Consider the following 21,279-nt stretch of genomic DNA (forward strand, 5'->3'; position numbering starts at 1 on the left):
GCGGGTAGCGGGGAGCCGCCGGGACCCCCACACGTCCGCCGTGCACCCCCTCGGCAGCCCCGTTGCAACCGGGGGATGACCCCAGATCCCTCCGGTCCCCGGGGGCGGCGGGCAGCGGGGCCGTCGGTGCGGGCGGTTGGACCCCACCGACAGCACCCAAGGTTGAAACACTCTCGGGGGCATTTTCAGTGCCCCCCACGGCAGCGGCCCGTGCGAGCAGTCACTTCCCTGCCTCCCGGCGGTCGCTCGGCACTGGCTGCCCGGAGAGGCAGGGGAGCCCCGCACCGCCCCTCCGCGGCGCCGAGCCCGGGGATGTGTGCGTGTGTGTGTGCGTGTGTGTGAGGAGACTCCGCCGGCCGGGCGCAGCTCCTCACCCCCCGCCGCCGCCGGGAAACAAAAACCACCCAGAAACAGCACGGGGGCACCGGCACCCTCCTGCCAAACCGGACCAGCGGCGGGAGGCGGGCGGGCGGCGCGGCGCTGCCATTGGCGCGGCGCGGGCCGTCCCACCCCGCCGGGAGGAGGAGGAGGAGGAAGGCTGGAGGCGGGCCCGCACAGGGCGGTCGCTCCAGTCGGTGCGCGCCGGGCGGCCGGGTCGTTGTTGCTGGTGCTGCTACCGCCGAGGAGGGCAGGGAACCGGGAGCCGGACAGGGGCAGGGCGGCGGGGCCGGAGCCGCGAGGGGAGTTGGCGACCGCGCCGTCGGGGCCGCGCCGGTCCGCGCCCGGAGCCCGCATGGGGCGGCGGCTCTGAGCCCTGCCGCCCCACTGCCGCCGCCGTCGCGCTCCCGCCCCGGCCCCGCCATGGCCGAGGCACCGCAGCTGGTGGACATCGACCCCGACTTCGAGCCGCTGTCGCGGCCACGCTCCTGCACCTGGCCCCTGCCGCGGCCGGAGTTCAACCCGCCCAGCTCGGCCACCTCCAGCCCGGCGCCGTCGTGCGGCGGGCAGCCCGATGGGGCGGCCGGGGCCGCGGCTGGTGCCGCCGCCTCGGGAGCTCTCGGCGCCGACTTCATCAGCAACCTCAGCTTGCTAGAGGAGAGCGAGGACTTCGCGCCGCTGCCCCCCGCCGCCGCCCCCCCGGAGGCGGCCGCCTGCCGCTGCGGGGACTTCCCAGCGCCCGAGGCCGGCTGCCGCCTTCACCCGCCGGGACCGCCGCCGGTGCCGCCGGTGCCGCCACCCGTAGCCGGTCTGTCGCCGGGCCCCGTGGCCGGGCAGCCCCGCAAGAGCAGCTCGTCGCGCCGCAACGCCTGGGGCAACCTGTCCTACGCGGACCTCATCACCAAGGCCATCGAGAGCTCCCCCGAGAAGCGGCTCACCCTCTCCCAGATCTACGAGTGGATGGTCAAGAGCGTCCCTTACTTCAAGGATAAGGGCGACAGCAACAGCTCTGCCGGCTGGAAGGTGAGGGGCGGGTGGCAGGGGACACCGCACCCGCGGGGGCTCCCGGGAGGCTCCGCCGCGGCGGTGCGGGCGCCGTGCCGTGCGCTGCACACGGTGCCACCCGGGCAGAGGGAGCCGCGGCGCTGCGAGCTGCCGAGCGCGCTGCCCGCCGCGCACTTTGCAGCGCTCCAGCTCCGCGCGGCTGCTCGCTTTCCTTACAGCACGACATTTCTGCACCCGTCCTCGGCGACACATCCGAAGAGGATAAAAAAAGCGTTTCTGCCCTCCCCCCGGTGGGGCGCAGGAGGGGCTGGGGCCGCACCCCCCGCTCTCCGCCTATCCCCCTTCCCCCCCCGCCCTGCCCCGCCGAAAGCAAAAGTTCACGCCGTGTCACGGCGCCATCCCCGGGCAAACCCGTCGGGAGCACCGCCGCCTCCCGCTCCCCCAGCGTGGCCGCCGGGGTGCAACGCCCGTGTCGAGGGCTGGCCGTGGGCTCCGTGCGGGCACCGCCGCGTCCTCCCGGGGCTGGCCGGCCCCCGTGGGGGTGAGGGGCGGCCTTGCCGGCAGCGGGGTTTGCCGTCAGGTGGCGGAGAGGGGGCAGAAGCAAACAGGGATGGGGAAAGACCGGAGGCAGGACAAGGGTTGAAAAAATACCGCGTGTTTAATGAGTAAGCCGCTGTATTTGTCTTGATGGCTTTGTTAAACCTTGGTTGCGGGAGCGTCTTCCTCCTATTAAACAGTGGGACAGAGTTTCCTCCTGCAGCGCGATCTCTGTAGCCGTAGCAGGCTGGCAGCAGTAGTAACTTGTTGGCTGTAGGGATTTGTGCTCAGACCTGCACAGGCTTGGGTCCGAGAGGCTAGGGCTGCTCAGAGCCGGGCTGTAAGGCCGGCTGCTAAACGCTGCTTCGCCCCCAGGTCCTGGGGCACTGACCACCGTCCTGGGCACATGGTGTTGCTTCGCGTGGGTCTGTGAGGCCACGCTGGCCTTTGCCCACCGTGGTGGTGGCATTGCAAGGCCCGTGGTACCCTCCAGCTCCACGTCGCTGTGCGTGGCAAAGGCTTGCTGCTGCTGCGAACAAACCCTGCTCCTCGGAGGCCTGTGCTGAAAACGCGTCGCTCACCTGTGCCCCTGCTCACAGTGGAGGCAGACGCGTACTTCTGCAGCACTGTTGCGTGAGAGCATTGTCAGAATGAGCTTCAGCCCTCTGCGTAAAGGCAGAGACTCCTCCACCCCTCGAGGGATTAAATGATGGCAATAAATGTGTGAGTTGCACGCATGGCATCGGAGCGTTCTGGTGCGTTCGTGACTTAGTTTCAGTTAGGGCCAGCCAAGCTCTTTGCTTTGCTTCTGAGGATCTGTATTACATGCCTTTTCCAAAACAGAAAGTGTCAACTCGAACCCTGTATTTGTGTATTTTTAATCGCAGAGCTAGGAACATTTGTCACATTGTTTTTTTGTAAGTTTAATTTTTTAGAGGTAAGCAGCATCCTGCTAAGGAAATGGAGGTTAATCCTAAACTCATTTTTAACTGGAGGCTTTTAAGCTTTTTTAAAGTAATTATTTGTTAGTTTCTGTCAATGTGTTTGACTTAAAAATGTAAAGGCTAATTGTCTAAAGACATCTTTCATGAAAACCCTTAATAGGAGTGGAATGATTGATAGCTGGCAACGTTTAAATAAGGTAACTTGTCAATTGAAAAGGCTGTTCTTCCACCCCCCGTGGTTATTTCAGTCTCCTTAAAAAAAGCCAGATGCATCAAGTGCCTTTTCAGAATGAGTAGAAGAGAGCTAAAAACCAAACCAACCAAAATAAAATCAAAGCAAAGAAATCCCAAATTCAAGTGAGCAGACTCCACTAGCTGTGTAACCTACAAGGCGCTTCCTATTTTATTGCTGCTTTTCCTGTGGTGCTTTAGCAAGTTTTCCACAACTCCCCGTGGCAGACTGAGCTCTTCCTATGCCCACATGCTTCTCCTGTGACAGGGAGAGGCGTTACTGGCATGTTTTTTGGCTGGGCTACCCTCTGGTAGGGTGCAGGACGTACCCTGTCACTGCTGGGCGATAAATACACGTGTACTCTCCTACCCAAATTAAATAGTCCCTGTGTTTTGCCTTGGACACATGTTGCCGTAAGCCCTCCCTTTGGTTGTGTCAGTGCTGGTCTGCTCTGAAAGTTACACACTTGCAGCTTCTCCCACTTCATCGAGGTAAGTGCAAGGTTTCTCAAACAGGCTTTTTCAGCTTCAGTTACTTGTGGCCACTGGGTGTCAATGCTATAGCTGGTCCGGTTGAGGCACGCAGCCCGTGCACCTCGTTCATCACCATTTATCCATCCAGCTCGGCTTGAATAGGGACCGTTTGTATTCTTGAGTTTGGGAGCTGTTGATTCGCTCGTGCTCTGGTGGCTGCGGACCCGCTGTAGGTGCGGGCACAGGGCTGGGAGCGAAGCCTGAGTCAGGCGAGGGCCCGGCAGAGGAGGAGCGTGGCTCCGGCGATGCGCACAGATCAGCGTTCGACTTTTCTGCTGACAGAGGGAGCGCGGGTTCGCGTTAGAGCCTGGCACCGACGTGGGGCCGGGAGTGCATGGCGCACGGGTGTTTGTAGTCTGAGAAAGAGGGTGGTTTTAGTCTTCCTTTCCCCTTGATCTCTGAGACACTTCACTCTGTTGGAGCTCGCGTATTTGTAAGGGCAACAAGGCACCTTTCAAATTATATGGAAAATCTAAGAAATACACAAGAAATGAAAAAGAATGTGCACTTTCTGTATAGTGGCAAGGCTGTGTTTCTCGCCCAGATGTTGAGGGCTAACTGCTCTAATGCTTGTGAGTTACGCACTGCCCTGATTTGATACCTGATGCTGAGCTGCTTTTTAATTTTCCACTGAATAATATTAAACAATGTCAACGTTATCTGTTAGGAGCTCAAAATAGCATCTAGGTTCTTCCAAATAATAACATTTGAATAAAAATAGCTTTTAAAATAAGGGTAGAAGCCAAAGGTAGTAACATAAAATGATCAGTAGTAGCTTATTAAAGTAGGTAAAATTGTTCTCAGTTATGCAGAGTAGTTTATTCCAGCCCTTCTTAGCACAAACTCTGCTTTATGAACAAAACCCCCTTTGAGCCCTAGGGAAGCAAAGACCGCATGACTCCTGAGCAGTGGCTACCTTGAATGAAACACTGAGGTGTGCTCTGCCAGATCTTCACTATTGTTGGTTGTGAATGAGTGCCGGTAGTGGCTGGTGTTGCTCAGACAAAGCTAAAGCAAGAACAAGATCTGTTTCTGAGATAACAAAGAAATTGTTGTGAAAGTTGCATGGAAGAATGACACTTTTCTCCTAGTAGTCATCAAGTGAAAGCAACTTTTTCCCTTACATGTGCTAGTGGGAGACATAGGGCTTTAGACAGCGTAGTCCCCCAAGAACTTCACCACAGCTGTAGGTGAATCTGATAGCTTTTTGGCTAATCATCATCTATATAAAAACACCTGTAATGTGCATATTTCATGATGTCTTTGCTTTATGGCAAGATAGTTGAGATGGATTGTAATGGAGCTATTACAGTTAACCTTTCTTGAACGGTCTCATCCTTTCAGCCTGCTTTTGAAAATGGGTTAGAATAAAAATGTGTAATTTTTCTTGAGTAGAAAACGCAGAGTTTTGGTGTCATTCATCTGGAGGTGGATGTGTTGTTTATTCTTCACAGTGGCAGGTGTTAAGGTCATGTGTATCTACACCTTCTCGACTTCTAGTCCCAAGAAAACTCAATCACCTAGATTTATTTGTTGCCATTGCTGAAGGAATGAGAATAGGTGATATTTAGCTGCAGAAGGATGAATGGATGTAAGCCTGAAATCCTGAGGACAAAAGAGGCATGGAACTGGTGGTTTTGGGTGGCCTTACTATAGGAACACTGTGGTTATGACTGTTTAGTAGTGTATCGCTCTCCATGCAAAATAAGTTCTGGGTTGTGGTGTATTTGGTTTGAAAGCCACACGTAGTGTGAAGTGTTTGAAGGACTTTGAGAGGACAAGAATAATCTTCACAGAAGTTGTTTAAAGCTTTTGATTCTATATCAGTGAACAACTTAAATCATGGAAATTCATACAGTTTATTTAAGTGAAACGAGTATGTCTTTGTGAGGTTTTTATTATGCGATTTTTCTTCTCCATGGAAATATTACAACTGAAGATTGTCTTGAAGAGTTGCTGCGTGTTCCCTCAGTGGTGGGTGCCTACATACCTGTAGGCATTTACCTCAGTCTCTTTAGACGCTTCCCTAGGTGATCTGTGGACCCCTATCATCAATTATACATACACACACGCACGTAAGCATGTATGTGTATGTATACTGGGTTTTCTGTTAATGGATTCTGCCAAGTTAAATGCTGTTACAGTCGTATCTTCTTATGTGTGGCACTAGTAATAGCCTCAGCACCTGGAAGTTGTAGTTGCATCTGCTCTGCTGTGATGCCTGGTCTCAGCTGGGGCCAAATCAGTTCCGGCTTCCGCCCACCCTATTGCGAGTTTTACTATTTACTAGCTTGCATACCTGATCACTGCCACTAAAAGTCCTTTGTAGCAACCTTTGTTGTCTGTCTGTGAGTCACCACCTTGCATTTTGCTTAGTTTCAGGTATGAAAGTTCAGCTTAATCTTTGCAGGTGTAAGGTGCTTTCCTCACCTAAGCCCAAATAACTCATGGCAAAGCTGCATCACAATCCCGGCCCTTAACTATTTGTTCCTTTAAACTTAATTCGTTTCTTCTTTTATATTTGCCTTTTTAACCTTGCTCTTGCTTGAAGGAAAAAGCTGATTTTGAGCTCAAATCAAACACTGCCTGGTTTTGGGGCAGTGTGGGGGATTCCCTGCCTGCATCTCACAGGCAGGTTGTGCCTGGGAGGGACCAAGCCACTTCTCAGCATCTGGAATGCTCATGATGTGCCCACTGCCAGTGGCTTCTGTTGTTTGGTGTAATGTGTCCCGGTGGTTTTGAACTTCCCATCAGGGCCTTGAGATACGCGTTGGGAATACTCTTTGTTTTGTTTGCCCGTTTACTATTTGTTCTATCTGTTCAGTTACTTATATAATTACAGGTAAGATTAAACACCAAAACACAACGCCTGAGTGGCTTTGTATACTGACATAATGAACTAAATTTTCCTGACATGCCTGACTTTAAAGAACTTCATACAAAACTGAGGTAACTGCTGTCTTTGCCACCTTATTCGTTATGACATGCTCAGCTGCTTCCTTAGTCTCATAATTCTTGTATTACTTAGTTTCACAAGTTGTGACCAGTGAAGTTGGAGGTTTAGGGAACTGGGGCTTTTGGTGCCTGGGATAGAAAGGGGAAGCAGTGTGGTACAAGGGGATAAAGATGTTTAGATGAGGCATGTGAGGGTTTTGTTTTTTTCAGTACAACGATCAACAGTAAAACAGGCAGTATTTTTTTGTGTTTTAGGTTTTTTGGTAAGACGTCAGAAATGATGTACTCTTGAGATGTCTGTTCCGACTTTTTTTTTCCGTTTCCAAAGCATAATTTTACCTAAATATATGCTCCTCTGTTTGCACAACTGGTGAATATTTTGTAAAATGAGCGCTTGGCTTTTGGAACAAAAATGCTGCTACGTTTTGCAGCCACAGATTTGTGAAGTATGTAAGGCTGTGGCTACAGAGATTCAACCTTCAGCCCCTTCTGTTTCGAGAGAAAGTTTGTATGTAGAACAGGGATTTCTAGTGGAAGTTATTTTGTAACCTTGAGTAATGAATATTGACATGTGATATAGTGGAGAAACCTGGTATATAGTTTCTTGGTTTTCTCTTTCAGAAAGATGTAAAACATGGATATATTTACTTTAATGTCAACTCCCATAAAGAAGGAGCTTTGAATTTCCTGATGCTAGCTGCAGCTAGTCATATAGTTAAGGATATGGTACTGCATACTAATATTTTAATGAATTTTGTAGCATTTTATTTGTAATTCTGGTTTCTGAAATGGGTTCTAAATATGGGGGAAACACCACTCATCATAATAGGCTGTACTTTAGGAATGAAGTGCACTGGGAAGAGTCACATTTTGAAGAACAGCATTTGCTCTTCCACAGAGAGCTTCTTCATGAATTAAATTTATCTCGGAGGACCAGTGCTATTCACATTTAAGTATTATTTCTAAATATACTTATTAATGGTATTCATGTGTTCATCAAGAAAAGGTGCTTCATTCCTGTACTGTAGTTTGTGATAGGCAGATGTCTTAAGTTAGCTGTGGAGCAGCTGTATCGTGATGTTTTCTGGTAGGTCTCTGTTCCTAATGGAGGAGGTGGAGGAATAAAAAGAATAAATGTATCTTCTTTTACTGGATTGATGATTGTCTGCTCAGAACTTCATTAGGCCTCATGCTTGTGCTAGATTTTAACAGTGGATACTTATCTTTACCAGATCACTTAAGGGCGCAAACATATTTAGTTTTGAAGCACTTCTGCAGTAAATGGGAAAGGTTTAGCAATGCTCTGCTTTGTGGTATATGGGACCAGAAGTGGCTGGCTGGGTTTAAAAATGTAGTCACTGAAAACCCCTGGGACTCTGACAGCTGCTGCATCAGACAGAGACTGGAAATTTGCTGGAGGAGGGGAGGGCAGCCCTCATTTTGCTCACACAGCTTACTGTTGTTAAAGGCATCTTGCATCACTGCACAGTATCAATGATGTTATAGTTCTGTTTGAAAATACGTCTTATTCTAGAGTTGATTAAACTTAAAGGTACAAGTCTTCCCTTGTTCTGGTCTCAGAAACTTAATTTTTGGGAATGCTAGGAATCCGTGCAGCTGGAAGTGCATTCAGTCCCATTGCCACTTCAAGCCAGCATGCCAGGGATGGCTGTGATTGCATTTCTGAGCAGCCCATGTTTCTCCAAGTGTTTTGCTGGTGCGTGCAGCCCAGGCTCGTGTTGGTGTGAGCTTGTGAGGCTCTTTTTTCATTTTGTTCAGGCTGTTTTTGTGGCATAGGTCTAAGGGGTGCAAGTTCTGGGGCCTGGCACATGTGTGCTTGAGAGAACATATTGGGTATGCGTGGGACATGGTCTCTAGAGCAGTAAATACTCAGGTTTAAATTGAGCTCATTGCCAAAAAAGGGCTTGCAAGCAGAGGTGCCCTTAACCCGTAGCATTTGCTGACTACATTGTCTCCTGGCTGTGCTTTATAATATGTAAAAGCTTTTATTTAATTAGCTTTTTACTTTAATTTTAGTTTTTAAATATCTGTCATTTAGAGGCCACTTTGTGCTGGGCCTCCATGCTTCTCTTGTGCCAGGGTGTGAAACGATGGAGTGGGCTGTTTTGTGTTTCTTGCATTTTGGTGTTTCCCTATAAAAACAGTTAGAGACACCTCCACTTCAGCTGGTACTAGAATGAAATCTTCATCGTGCCCAGAAATCAGGAAATTAAAAACTTTTTTTAATGAAATGAGTGGTGTGAGTACATGAAGGAGTGCTACATGTAAGCAGCCTTTGTGCTCTCCATGGAAACTAGTTTTGGGGAATGTTGAAGGTTCATAAAGACAGGAGATGCAGGGGCAGCCGCTTTCTGGTGATGCTGATCTGCGGCTCAGTAGCTGAGCAGCCAGGGCACTGTTCTCTTGCTTTGCTGTTGATGTTGCACAGGAGGAGGGTAGCAAGTAAGCAACACTTACCCCACACCACTGCTGCTCACCTGGAGCTGGTCTTCATTCTCCATGGGTGAAGGGGCAGCAGCTGCTACCTGCAGGCTGTGTCCCTGGCTGCCCCACTGCCCTTTCTGCTGGCAGGCCCACCTCTGGGGAATCCCTGTTCTTGCTGATGGTCTCTGCTTTAATGCTGGAGTGATCTGTGCCTCCTGGCACAGACACACCTTGTGGCTGTTTTGTTTCTATGCTGACCTATTTAAATGTGTACAATATAATTCACTTTACTTGTTTTCCTACTTTTTTCCCCTCAGCCATCTTTTTGGCAGGTACCGTGAGCAGGCAGCAGAGGGTCTTTGGTTTGTTTTTGGAAGGGGAGCTCTGGAGCATTGGAGTATGAGCATTCATTTTGTAGGAGAAAATGAAAGTGGTTTTTTCCCTTCTTGAATAAGGGCTATACACGTAGTTCAGAATATGGACTCCAACTGTCAAAATCCTGTTGGCAGCCCCTCCTGCAATGAGAAGACTGCAACTTCGTCAGTTTTCTTGTGCTTAACTCCAGAAACTGTGACGTGGGTGGAGTTTCACTTAACCGGTCACTGACTTTTCAAACTGCGCAGTTAGATAAGACTGAAGCAACTTGCTTGAATGTGGTGACTTGTTAGACCGCATTTATTGTGCAAATGAGCTTACGTCCTGCAAGATCAGCAGAAACACTTAATGTTTGCCTGGATGGAAATTAATTAAAATTGGCGACTGAAATTAAAGGAATGGATTTGTTGCCCGTTGTGTTTTATGAAGCTGCCTTTCAGTTCCCACAGTGAGAATTAACACAATTGCAAATGTTTTTTTGGCATGTGGGAGTTTCAAGTCCAAGTCGATGATAAGTTCTGGCATCTGTAGCCTTCTTAGATTTAGACTAAACTTGTTTCGTTTTGTCTGTTGCCCTTTGATAGATGTTCAATGTATTTGAAGCTACTAACAGGAGTAAGGATACTAACCATCCGAAAATATACTGTTGTGGTGGTGGTGAAGGCTGATTTGCTTCCAGTTTGCATTTGCTTAAAACTGATCTGGGTTAATCTGCTAATTTGAATGTAATTGTTAAAATTAAAAGAAAAAAGTTACCTGTGCCATGCATATCTTGGATATATATCCAGATTTAAATTTTGATTGCCAAAAGCATACTTACAGACTGAGATCTTTGGTGTTTGCCAACTAAATTATATCTTATAGTGATGCTTTGCAATATATAGAAACTCCTAATTAGATATTCAGAAAATGAAGATGCTGTTATTCAGAGATGCTTCATAGCAGGCCTCCGCAGTTCTCCCCTGTCAGGATGTGAAAGGATTATGTGCTCTGTGCTCCTGCTCGCTGTTAACGTGTTGATTTCTCTTTCCAAAAATATTCCCTTCAAATGTGAACCTTCAAATTAAATGTCATTATTTGCAACCCCCACAACCCCTTCTCCCAGAAAACCTGGCTCTGAAGACATCCCGGTGGCACGCTGAGGGAAGAGGGATCATTCCTGCTGATGCCTCCCTTCTGGAGATGCATAATTAGCAGGTGTAGTTTGTAACTGTTTGGTTAGTGCCCCGCTTTTTTACTTGCTTTCATGCCTCCCTCCCCTGAAGGACAGCCCTGTGAGCCTCCAGCATCAGAGTCTGTGGGGATGCTCCCCGAGGCCTTTAACAGCAGTCCTCTCACATGCAAATGATGGAAGGTGTGAAGAGGTGGTGAGCTGTGAGCAGGCAGCTTTTTGGGAAGACTAGAGCCTGGCTTCTTCCCTGGCACTGGTGAGGTGCTGCTGTGCCCATCCCTTGGGGTTTTGGAGCTCTCTGTTGGGGTCCTGCTGAAACACCACTGTCTGTTGGGCGTGTTTGTGGGGACTTCCCTGTTTGCTGCTCAGGTGTGAAGAGCAGGTCAGGGAAAGCAATCCCATTTCCTCTTAGCAGTTACAGGGAGAAGTCTGCAGTGATTCACCATGGAGGTCACTTACTACTTAAAGCACATCCCTTGGCCTCTCCGGAGGATACTGTGCTGCTGCCTTTTTTCCTTAGTGAGGTCTTTCAGTGTCTCCAGACGTTCAGGAGAGGAAAGCAATGCTTGTGCTAAAATGAAAGGTTCATGATGGAAGTTGTTGTTCCAAGATCAATATTTATTGATTAGATTCAGTAATATTACTACTATTTTATTTTTTTTAATGAGCTTTGTGGTGGTGTTAAGGAAGTTTAAATTGCCAGAGCCATATCTGGCTCAGGTATTTGCAGTTGCTGTTTGCCTGTCACCACTGCTATGCTTGTCCTGCTTCAGCCCTACTCTTGGAACTGAGCTCTGCAGCTCAAACCAGCAGCTGTTTGAAATTCAGGGTGAGGATACAGCCTCGTGTGTGATCCAATCAAATTGTGCTATATATTTCAAACATAAAAACGCACTACATGGTTTTATCTTGCTGGGTGTATTTAGATTGTGATTAATATCTAGAAATCCATAGTGAAGGAAGCAATACAAAAAGAAGGTGTATTTTGGGTTTTTTTAGGTGTGAAAATGCAGATTGTGACTGCAGGATTAACTCAGAACAGTTTCACTTTTTTGTAGTTGTTACGGTGTCATTGTCCTGCTATCCTTGGGATGGTATTAAAGCAGAGCTGGAAGGCACCTCTGTGCTTTAAATGCTCAGAAACCTTGGAGAGGGATGGAGAGGGCTGAACCCGGAGCTTTCTATTTCAGCTCAAGATGGGTGATTTTTTTTTTCCTTATTTCCCGTTTTTTCCTGATGAACATGCAGCCTGTGAGTAAAACTATGTGTCACATCTTTATGGTTGTGGGTTTGCCTTTGCTGCAAGAGCTGAGCATCTCTCTTAACATTGTGAGTGTATATTCTAGTCACTGGAGTATTAATGCTGGTCTAGGGTCTGGTCCCTGGTACTGTTGGTGTGTTGTTTCCTTATCTACAAATGTAGTAAATCTAGTAAATGCCTTCTTGAAATAAAAAAGAGGATGGGAGTTTAAAGCAGGATTTTAAAATGCAGCCTGGTGCAATCGATTTTGGGAAAATAAAGAGATGCTGTGTTAATGCAGACTTTTCCATGCTTGTTAGGAAACTTGAGTCACTCTTGAATAATCCAGTTTGTTCAGTCTGTGAAAACCTGATACTGCACTCTTGCCTATTTCTTCTTTACAGTTCTGTGGCAATAACATAGTAATAAGTATTAAAAGGAGAAACCATAATCTTCTCTGCCTGCTGTCCAAGCCAACACTAGTCATTCACTGATGCTATGAAGTCATTCTTTGCTTCGAGGTTTCTAAGACTTTGCTCCCAGCATCTGCTCTGGGTGAGCAGTGGTGGCAGTAGTGAGAGTCCTGGTGCCCTCCCCCTGCCTCCAGCCCCTCTTCAGACCACCCCCCTCTCTCTGAAGAGACCAGTTCCTCAAAGTCCACCCTGTCCTTTGACAGTGGTCCATCCTTCCTCCTCCTGGAGCTCTGGAACAAAAATGAAGATGTAAATGAATTTGCCATGATTGCACAACCCAGTTATGCAATGAGGCTGACGTGGTAGCGTATACATATGTAGAAAACGCCTTTTTGAAGAGATGACATTAAGCAGAATTTCATCACCTGCTCCCCAAAGATGAGGGCAACTACGTTACTGGCTTCAACCCCTTGGTTGGTTAACTTGCATATCAAAGAACACCAAATACTCAGCTTGTGCTGACTGAGTATTACTGTTGATGGAGCAAAAACATAAGTTGGTTCTTGTGGACTGTTTATTTGGGAAGATTTTAGCTTGGAGCCCAGAGTCAAGGCAATTAATGTTACAGTAGTCAGTCCTGGGGCAGTGTCCTGCACTGTAGTGAGTTTTTGTACTGTCAGCATAAGCTGAACCATCTAAGTGTGTGTTTTGTTTCTTTTTTTCGAACAAGTGATGGAGTTTCAGTTGGAGGCATTGTGTGCTAGCCCAACAGGTCCGTGAGCAAGCGCTCAGCGTTCCTTGCAGCTGGGAACCCAAGTTTAATGTCTCTGGAAGATGATGTGCAGCACTGCTGACTCCTGTCTTCCATGTGAAGGAGGGGGGCTGATGGCACAGTGCTCTAACTGCATTTTTTGGGCAGGTAAGGTTGCCTTGACACTGAATGTGATGCTGGTATTTGTTTTCTCCCTTCCCTGGTGAATTACCCTGTGTGTCACACAGGCTGGTTGGCAGTGCTGGCTTGGGAGCCCGGAGTGGGACCGCAGCAGAGCAGGGGTGTGATGTCCCTCGCTGTGTTCACTCAATCCCTCAGGGCTGTCTGCTGGCTGCCCATGTCCTCCATGGACCTGTGAGTGAGCCAGGGGGCTACAACTGGAGCCTCGGGGGGGCTCCCTTGGTGGGTGTTCTTACCAAGCAGCTTCTTGCAGATGTCTTGGACGTAATTGCTTATGCCCTGGGGCGGGGGATAGAGGTCCCGTCTGTGTCTTCAGCTGCGCATTTGCATTCAGCTACTGGACCTTTGGGAAATTGTTCTTCCGGTTAAGATGTCTCTAAAAACTGAATCTATTCCATCATGCCAGAAATGGCTCGTGCTGTCATTAATGTGCTTGGCCTGACTTTGGCTGGTACGTGTAGTTACGTGTAGTAAAATAAACCTTTTTGTCCCTCAGTTGCTTCCCTTCTTTCTTCTGTATTAATTCCTGGCAGGTAGAACAAATAAATTATATCATCTTCATACGTTATGGTTTCTGCTGATTGAAAGAAAAATTCTGCAGACTAAGCAAGTAGACTGACCTGATGACTCCCCATGACAACTGCCTAGTTTTAAGTTAGCATTCAGAATATTTTTATCCTAGTTTACTCCTTAGAGGCTAATAGAGTGCTGCTGGAGTAATTTTCAGATGAATCATGCCATCTGCCATGTCTGCTTTGCTGTTTCAGCAGTTGGGGAGGAGAGGGAATATATACATAGAGTGGTCTGAAACATTCATTGTAAATCTTACTTAAGTTTTAGAGTTTTTTTTCCTAGCAGCACTTGATATTTCTTGCTTTGGTTATCAGTTTAACATGCAGCTTCAGCACTGATATTGCTCTGTTGGGTGGTCAGTGCTAAACTTTTGCAGATTCGCAAGGCACAGGGCATGCTTGATCTGGTCTGCTGGTGAATTGAAACGGAAAGTTCTTGTTTGAAAACACAGTTCAAATGCTGACCTTTAGGGCTGCCGAACTGGCCAGCTGTAATTTGCACCCCCCTAAAAATAAATGATAACAATAAAGTTGTGGACAAATGAAACTGGATTGGGTAGCCTGGCAACGCAGAAGGAAGGGTCACTTGTGGAGTGAGGTCTGTAGAGCTCATGTTCAAGACCTGTTCTTCCAGGAGCTCTCCTGAGCCAGGGGAGGAGCATCCCCGGCACCCAGCCATCTTACCTGTGGGGAAGAGAAAGCTGGCATTTGAAACTAAAAATTCATAACCACAGCGGATCAGTGGACGTGTTGTATCCATCTCGTGTTTTGTCCAGAAGCAATTATTTGGGAGACCAGGCAATCCGTTAGTAAGATTCTTGGGTCTGGATTTGGGTTTGGAGAGGGCTGGAATCATAATCTCAGAGTTTGTACTTCAGCCCCATCCCATCTTTGAGAACAGGGTATGATATTAGATAATGCTTTAATTGTTACCACGCAGAGTAAGTTCTTCAGACGTACCAAAAATCTTCCCTTGCTGCCTGCCCTAAAGATCTGATTTTCTCATAAACTGATCTGGCTGGTGAACTGCGGCAGGGCAAAGTACAAATAGATTTTGTGTTTTGTTTGTATCTTTAAGCTTTTTACAAGAATTTTAACACATGTGCTTGGTTCTAGTGCCCTCAAAAACTGTATTTGAAGAAACTGAGAGTAGAATATTGAAGTGTGGCGCAATTAAACTGTTTTCCTCTCTTTTCATGCAGTTCTCCCGCTCTCCTCAAGGGAATGATATATCTGGTAAACTCCAGAATTAATTATGTGAGGTCAGTTGAAGGCCTGAACAATAGCCTGCTCTCTTTTTCAGGCAAGAAAGACAATTTTTAAATGCCAGGCATTAAAAGCAAAGATTGCTTGCCTATGGAGAGAAGTTCTTGCGCCAGATATTGAGCTGACATGCAGGCAGATCTCTGCTACCCTTAGATGAGCATTAGTTTATGCCCTGAAGCAAATGGGTTATTAACTCTTGTAATTTTGTTTTAGCGTGTTTAACAACAGATACTGTTGTTTATAAACCCCATTTAATCCCTTTTTAATCACTACAAGTTACTTTCCTGCAGCCATGGGTTCCAATGGTTAGTTATTTACCGGGCAGAACATAGCATCTGTCTGGTTTCTATGTAATTTTTAAAGTAATTCTTTCACACTTTGGGTTAGAGTTAAAAAAAAGAGAGAAGGAAAATAAAAGGTTGGGCCTCTACTTCTGTTGTGTTCTCCTCCCTCTTCGTTCCCCAGCTCTTCAAATACCTATAGCAGCCCCTTCCTTTTACTGTTCTACTCTTCAGACTCTCTTGGTTCCATCATCATTTCCCTTACCTTTCCCCTGGCTGCTGCTCTCGTTGGTGTGAAACACCAGCAGAAAATCCTGTCAGATTTTTGTTAGCTCAGGCTTTGCTCTGCACCTCAAGGCATTTATTGATAAATAAGGGCCTTGTATTATGGGATGTATAAACAGGAACATGTGACTGCCCTCTGCATTGGATTTGGGAATGCAGGAAAAAATGGTGACGTTGGTGGCATCATGGTGCCCTTAAAGGAGGCAGTGCCTTTTCTTAGAGCCAAGGGTGGCATGGGGGAAAGGCCAGCAAGCTTTCAGGTGTGCAGGAGGTTCTTCACATGTGAAATAAAAGCTGTCAAAACTATTTTCACTTTCAAAGGTGATTAGATCAAGAGCATTTTTGGCAGGTGTAGAGAAGGGGCACATGAGGAGATGTAAGTCTGAGTGGCTCTTCCAATGGATAGGAGATACGGAAGCTCTTGGAGCTTAGAAGGTGGGTGGGAGGGGTGGAAGAGAATAACCCACTGTAGTTATTGGTTTCATTGCTGATCTTTTCCTCATGTTTCCTATCTACTCCTGGGGCAAGGTGCTGCAGCATGTAACACAGATACCCAGCAGATGAGCTGATGCTGCAGCCTGTCCTTTGGAAACCAGGCTAAAGCAAAAGCACACCAAGCATCTTAATTTTCAAGTTATAATCCAGGTTGAGACAGAGGTAAGAAATAATTTCACCAAGATTCATTTACTAGGTTAGGTGTCTTTATCGAGGCACGTTGTGTAAAAGTAGCAGCAGATGACGCATGCATGAAACACAGCTCACACCCTGGTCTTCAGGAATTTACCTGAGCCTGTGAGCCAGGGCAGTGCTGTGGCTGAGGATATTTCTTCCGAGGTAGCAGTTTCCAGACTGCTCCAGTTGCTCTGCTGAGCAGCAGGGTTTAGTAACACACCGGCTGAATGTGCAGCTGTGGCCCAGGGCGGTGTTTTGTTTTCGTGAGCCAGCTCTTGGGGCAGTATCCCTGCGGGGGCCCAGCCGTGAGCGTCCCTGCCTGACGGCAGCGCGCAAGGCTGAGGACATGGTGTCCCCATGACTCTGCTGTGCTGCCCTCTGTGAACTTTTGGGGTGGCTGACTTGAGACCTGTCTCCCTTCCACGCTGGTGGTCAAGAAAATGGAAAGGAGAATTTTGCTGTTCTGGACAATGTATGTTTGGGTACACATGGATAAGCCCATCTGCTCAGGAAGAGGGGTGGAGGGCCCCAAGCCTTTCCAGGTTTGTTGCTCAGTCCTGGCCACTGTGCTGGTATCTTTGAGCATCTTGCAAAAATCTGTCCTATCTGTGCTAGCCACTGGGATGCAATGTGGCAGTGCTGCCTTGCACAGGGGGATAATTCCATGCTCTGTCAAGTGTGTCTGAAATGGGTGCATATGTATGTATAGAAGCCATTTCCCAATGTGGCATGATAAGACAGTGATAACATTTATATCTTTCTGACTGTTAGAGCTTTGCCTCTTGGCTCTGATTAAGCCAGTATTTAGCCCATAAACATTTTTTTTAACGTTGGGAGATCTGCTATTGCAAGAGATTTTGCCATTGGCGCTGGGTGGCATAAAGCAAATATCTGACTGACTTGAAATAATTTGATTAGTCTGTTTTTTGCTGGGAGAATCCCTTGCTGAGGCCTATCCTAGGGATAAATATGAATCATGCAGAGGAGAAGTTGAAATTGCCAGCCAAGGCTTTAAGTTTGTTGCTGTTAAATTACTGTTAAAAGAACTTTGCTGTAGGAAACATGCTTTTTCCTAGAAATGTCTTTAACATGGTCTGAATTGTACTGAAATGTGGAACTTCCTTCTGAATTTAAGGAGAAAAAAAAAACCCAACAAACAGAGGGCAGAATGTGCTTTTATTGTCAAAAATTTCTGACCAGGTTTATTGCTTGTGCTGCTGATTTTCTAAAGTACTACTTACACTGGATTTTGTTACCTGAGGAATAGAAATAGAGTAGCAAACCATATACGTACTAACCTGAATATTCCTTCTGCCCATTAACACCTTCTTCCTCTGCCATGTAAATTTTGCCTTAACTTTCACATAGGTAGCACCAGTAAGAAAAATGGATCTTGCTTACCTTACAAGATTTGACGTTTCATCTTGTACTGGCAACCTAAAGATCATGTGTGTAACTGCTGATGGAACCGGTTGTGTGAGAGTCTGATGAGGTTCTCGGGTTCCTCTGCAGCATCAAAGCTTCAAAGTAAGAAATAGAGGTTTCTTCTTTGTCCCTGACTGATTAGCTGGTGTGTAGACCACAGTCCTCTTCTGAACTCCATGTGAGGTTGCCTGAAGTTAGACAGCCTAATAGTTGCCTTTAGTTAAGCTTAGTGGTTCCTTTCTGTGTGTTGACTTTTGTGATTCAAAGTACCGCTTGGTGTTGCAAAGGAAGCCCTTGGGTAACAGGAGAAGGGAAAGAAGACAGCTACATATGAAGAGAGTTAGGTAGTCTGCTTTTAGCTTAGGAGGTTGGTCTGTTTGGGATTGGTAGTCACTGAAGGAGAATAGGTTCCTGCTCTTAACTGTTCACAAGGAGAAACTTCATCAGACGTGGTGAATAACTCCCTAGAAAGGAGTTAGCCTTTGTGATCATCCCCAGAGGTCCTTTTAGGCTCGAATTACGAGATACCATCAGTTTAGGGAAAAGGCCAAGGGACAGTTTCTAGTGTTGACAAAGTGACCTCATCAAATGCAAGCCTGTAGTCCTGAGTGCATGGGATTAACATGGTATCTCAGACCATGTTGTTTCTAGTTCATGTGAGGACTTCTGGCCCATTTTGCCCTGTTGTGCAGATGTTGAGAATTTAGGAATCCCTGGGTTTCTCTGTACAGTTGTATTTTGGCAAACTAATTTGGAACCAGAGCTCTAGTCGTTGTCTTGTCCATACCACAGAGGCCACTAAAGGACTGGGTTCTCCAAGAATGATTAAAAAACCAAGCATCTCCTAATCTGTAGATTAGGAAGTCATGGGTGTCAAATGCAGGAGCAACAGTCTGCTCCTCCAAAGTAGCAGAAAGGTGACAGTCTTACATGGGGGTTAACCAGTGCCTGACTCCCTGTTTAGCAGCACTGGAAGGTCTTAAGTCTGGTCTCCTAAAGACTGAGCACAACCACACAATTCACACATTGTGTAGATGTGTTTTTCAGATAAATAGCATAACTTCCATGCATTTGCAGTCTGAGAGGGTTCCTCCCGTCTTCCCATTCGAAAGCAAGCCAGGGATACAGAGCAGGGTGCTATACGTCCCGGTTGCATATGGTGAAATATGTTCTTTGAGTCAGAGATGGCCATGATCTCTGTCAGTCTCAGGGTTGCCCACTCCCTGGGCAGACTTAAGAAATATCTGAACTGGAAGTTGTTTTGTGCTTCCTAGAAAGTCTGCAGAGTCTGGATGGTTTCAATATGGGGACAAAGGCCATGATGTGCCGGTCAGCTCAGTGGGTTGCAGAGAAATTTCCTCATATTTGGGAGCAGAAGAGTTTTGAAAATCAAAGCAAACAAATGTGTTCTGTTTGTGGTGTTTATAAGAAAAGGCGAGAGAGGAAATGAGAAGACTTTGAAATGTGAGTTAAATCATGAGTGCCGTGAGTTGTGTTCTTGTTTTTTGCTTTGTAAAATCCTTCTTTCTCTTGCTTTACTGTCTAAAGAGAAGACAACGTGTGTCGCGAAGAAAAGGAATATCTTAAAGGTATGTAATCTGCTATGTAATGGAAGGGCTTGTTATGGAGAAAAACTTCAACAGTATGACATGATAGAATTTCCTATTAGTTAAAAAACCACAATCTTTACCTGGAAGCATGAATTCCTGTTCATGTTGTTTACAATCACATTGTAAATGCAGATGAGAATAAAAGAAAAATACACAGAATTAGCTGAGTGTTATAAAAAAGCTGCAGTTAATAAGGAAGATAACTTGCTGTGATTTGTATTTAAGAAAACAGCTATTCACATGCAGAGAATTAAAATACTTTAAAGAGTTAAAGGAAGAGCTTGTGTAACTTGAAAGCTTCTGTGCTTTTTCCAACTCGGTTGTCCAGTTCAAGGTATGACGCCTGTCTGCAAGTCTCGTCTTTTAGACACGTGTTCTTTTCCATGATCTTTGGTCAGAAGAAAGAGGGTTTTTTGCTCTTACTGATGTAGGATAGAAAAGAGCAGACTTTTGCTTTCAGAAGCAGTGCTGTGTAATGTCACTGAATGGATCTGTTCACATCAGAAGCCAAAATAGAAATAAATAATAATAAAAAAAAATCCAGAAGCTTAAAATGAACCATTCTTCTTGCATTTTTAAAGGTTGAAGTCCAAAGCGTGAAGGGGATTAAAAAATTTTTAATGTTTCTGTGGGATATTTAAAAATCCTTATTTCTTGCCATTCCAAATGCCGGGTGCTTGTGCTTCCCTGTAGTGTTGTCATCAAAATTGTTTTGATTTGTAACACTTTTTGAAGTATAGCTCTGATGTGAAATGTGCCCCCAAAACTATGGAAACTTTACCCAGTTTAGAAAAAACTCCAGTGAGTCACAAGGCAGTAATGAATCCAGCTTCTGTGCTCATCACTGTAATATTCATCTTATGGCTAACTGTCACAAAACATCACGCAAATAAAACCAAGAAGCCCCCCCAAAAAAGTTCAGTTCAAGAGTTAAGTATCCTTGCTTGGGATCTTCTGTTCTGCTGCCAGTGGGTGACAACTTGCTCGTCAGTCTGTGCTCTGTCATGGACCTGGTGGACTCTAAGGGACATTGTTTAGGAAGGGGCAAGGGGTGCTGTGGAGTTCAGGGGTTATGTATTGGGGGCTTGAAGTATTTGGGGGCTGCAAAAGATAAAGGAGTAGAAGTAGTTGAGTTAGAGAGTGTGGATTGTGGGGTTCAGGTTATGCCTGTGGGAAGTTGTGTGGGACATGTCAGGGGGAGGTGAATCTGCAGAAAATCAGGCATGGCTTGTGCTTGCATAGCTTTAGTCTATGAACCTTTCACATGCCAATGTTTTCACTTATATTGATACGTGTTTGTGTTAAGGACAGCAAAGAGGATCGATTGCAAGCAAAGGCAACCCTGAATGTGTCAGAACCACCCACAAAATAGTCTAAAGCCTTGGGAGGCCCAAGAGGAGATGGGTTTTGGCATCCTCACTGGCAGTGGTGGGGCAGCTGAGGAGGAGCGTGGGGCAAAGGAGAGGGCTGGAGCTGTGTGGGGGCTGGTGGTGGAACCTGGAGCTGAATCTGGGACCGTGAGTCAAAGTCCCATGACTCCATTGCAAGACCATTAGTCCTTTTAAGTAGCTGCCAAGAATTAGGGCTGATGGATGGCACCAGAACAGAACTTGAATTATTCGGGGTTTTCAGCTAGAAAGCAGCATGGGGTGGAAACCAACACTGCAGTGTGTCTCACTGGCAAGCTCTGGCACAGTAAAACGTGCATGGGAAGAAAAAGTCTGGCCTGCTGCAGCTGTTGCTCTGAGTCCTGGCCACTGTTACCCAAAAGATCTTGATGTTTTAAAGGTCATGATGAATTTGAGTTACTGAAGCATGCATAAGAAGCTGCAGAAAGGATATGCAAGAAGTGGAAATTGTTCATTTGTACATTTAAACTGTACATTTAAAAAGCTTGCTGTCAAGAAACACCACTTTAAAAACAGCTTTGTACTTTTTATCTGCATTTTTGGACCAGTATTAGACTTTTGGTCATAAATAACTTAGCA

At 46.6% G+C, this 21,279-nt stretch overlaps 1 protein-coding gene across 1 annotated transcript in view; it reads left to right on the forward strand.

The window, feature by feature from the left end:
* Positions 1 to 525: 525 nt before the first annotated feature.
* Positions 526 to 21,279, forward strand: part of FOXO1 (forkhead box O1) — a 64,781-nt gene continuing 44,027 nt past the window's right edge. Inside the window, exon 1 of the mRNA XM_065678338.1 lies at positions 526 to 1,401. Within this exon, the coding sequence (XP_065534410.1) occupies positions 802 to 1,401 (600 nt within the window). The 5' untranslated portion in view covers positions 526 to 801. The remainder of the gene's footprint in view (positions 1,402 to 21,279) is intronic.

The sequence above is a fragment of the Lathamus discolor genome, chromosome 4 (assembly GCF_037157495.1).
Source record: "Lathamus discolor isolate bLatDis1 chromosome 4, bLatDis1.hap1, whole genome shotgun sequence".
In the NCBI taxonomy this organism is placed as follows: Eukaryota; Metazoa; Chordata; class Aves; order Psittaciformes; family Psittacidae; genus Lathamus; species Lathamus discolor.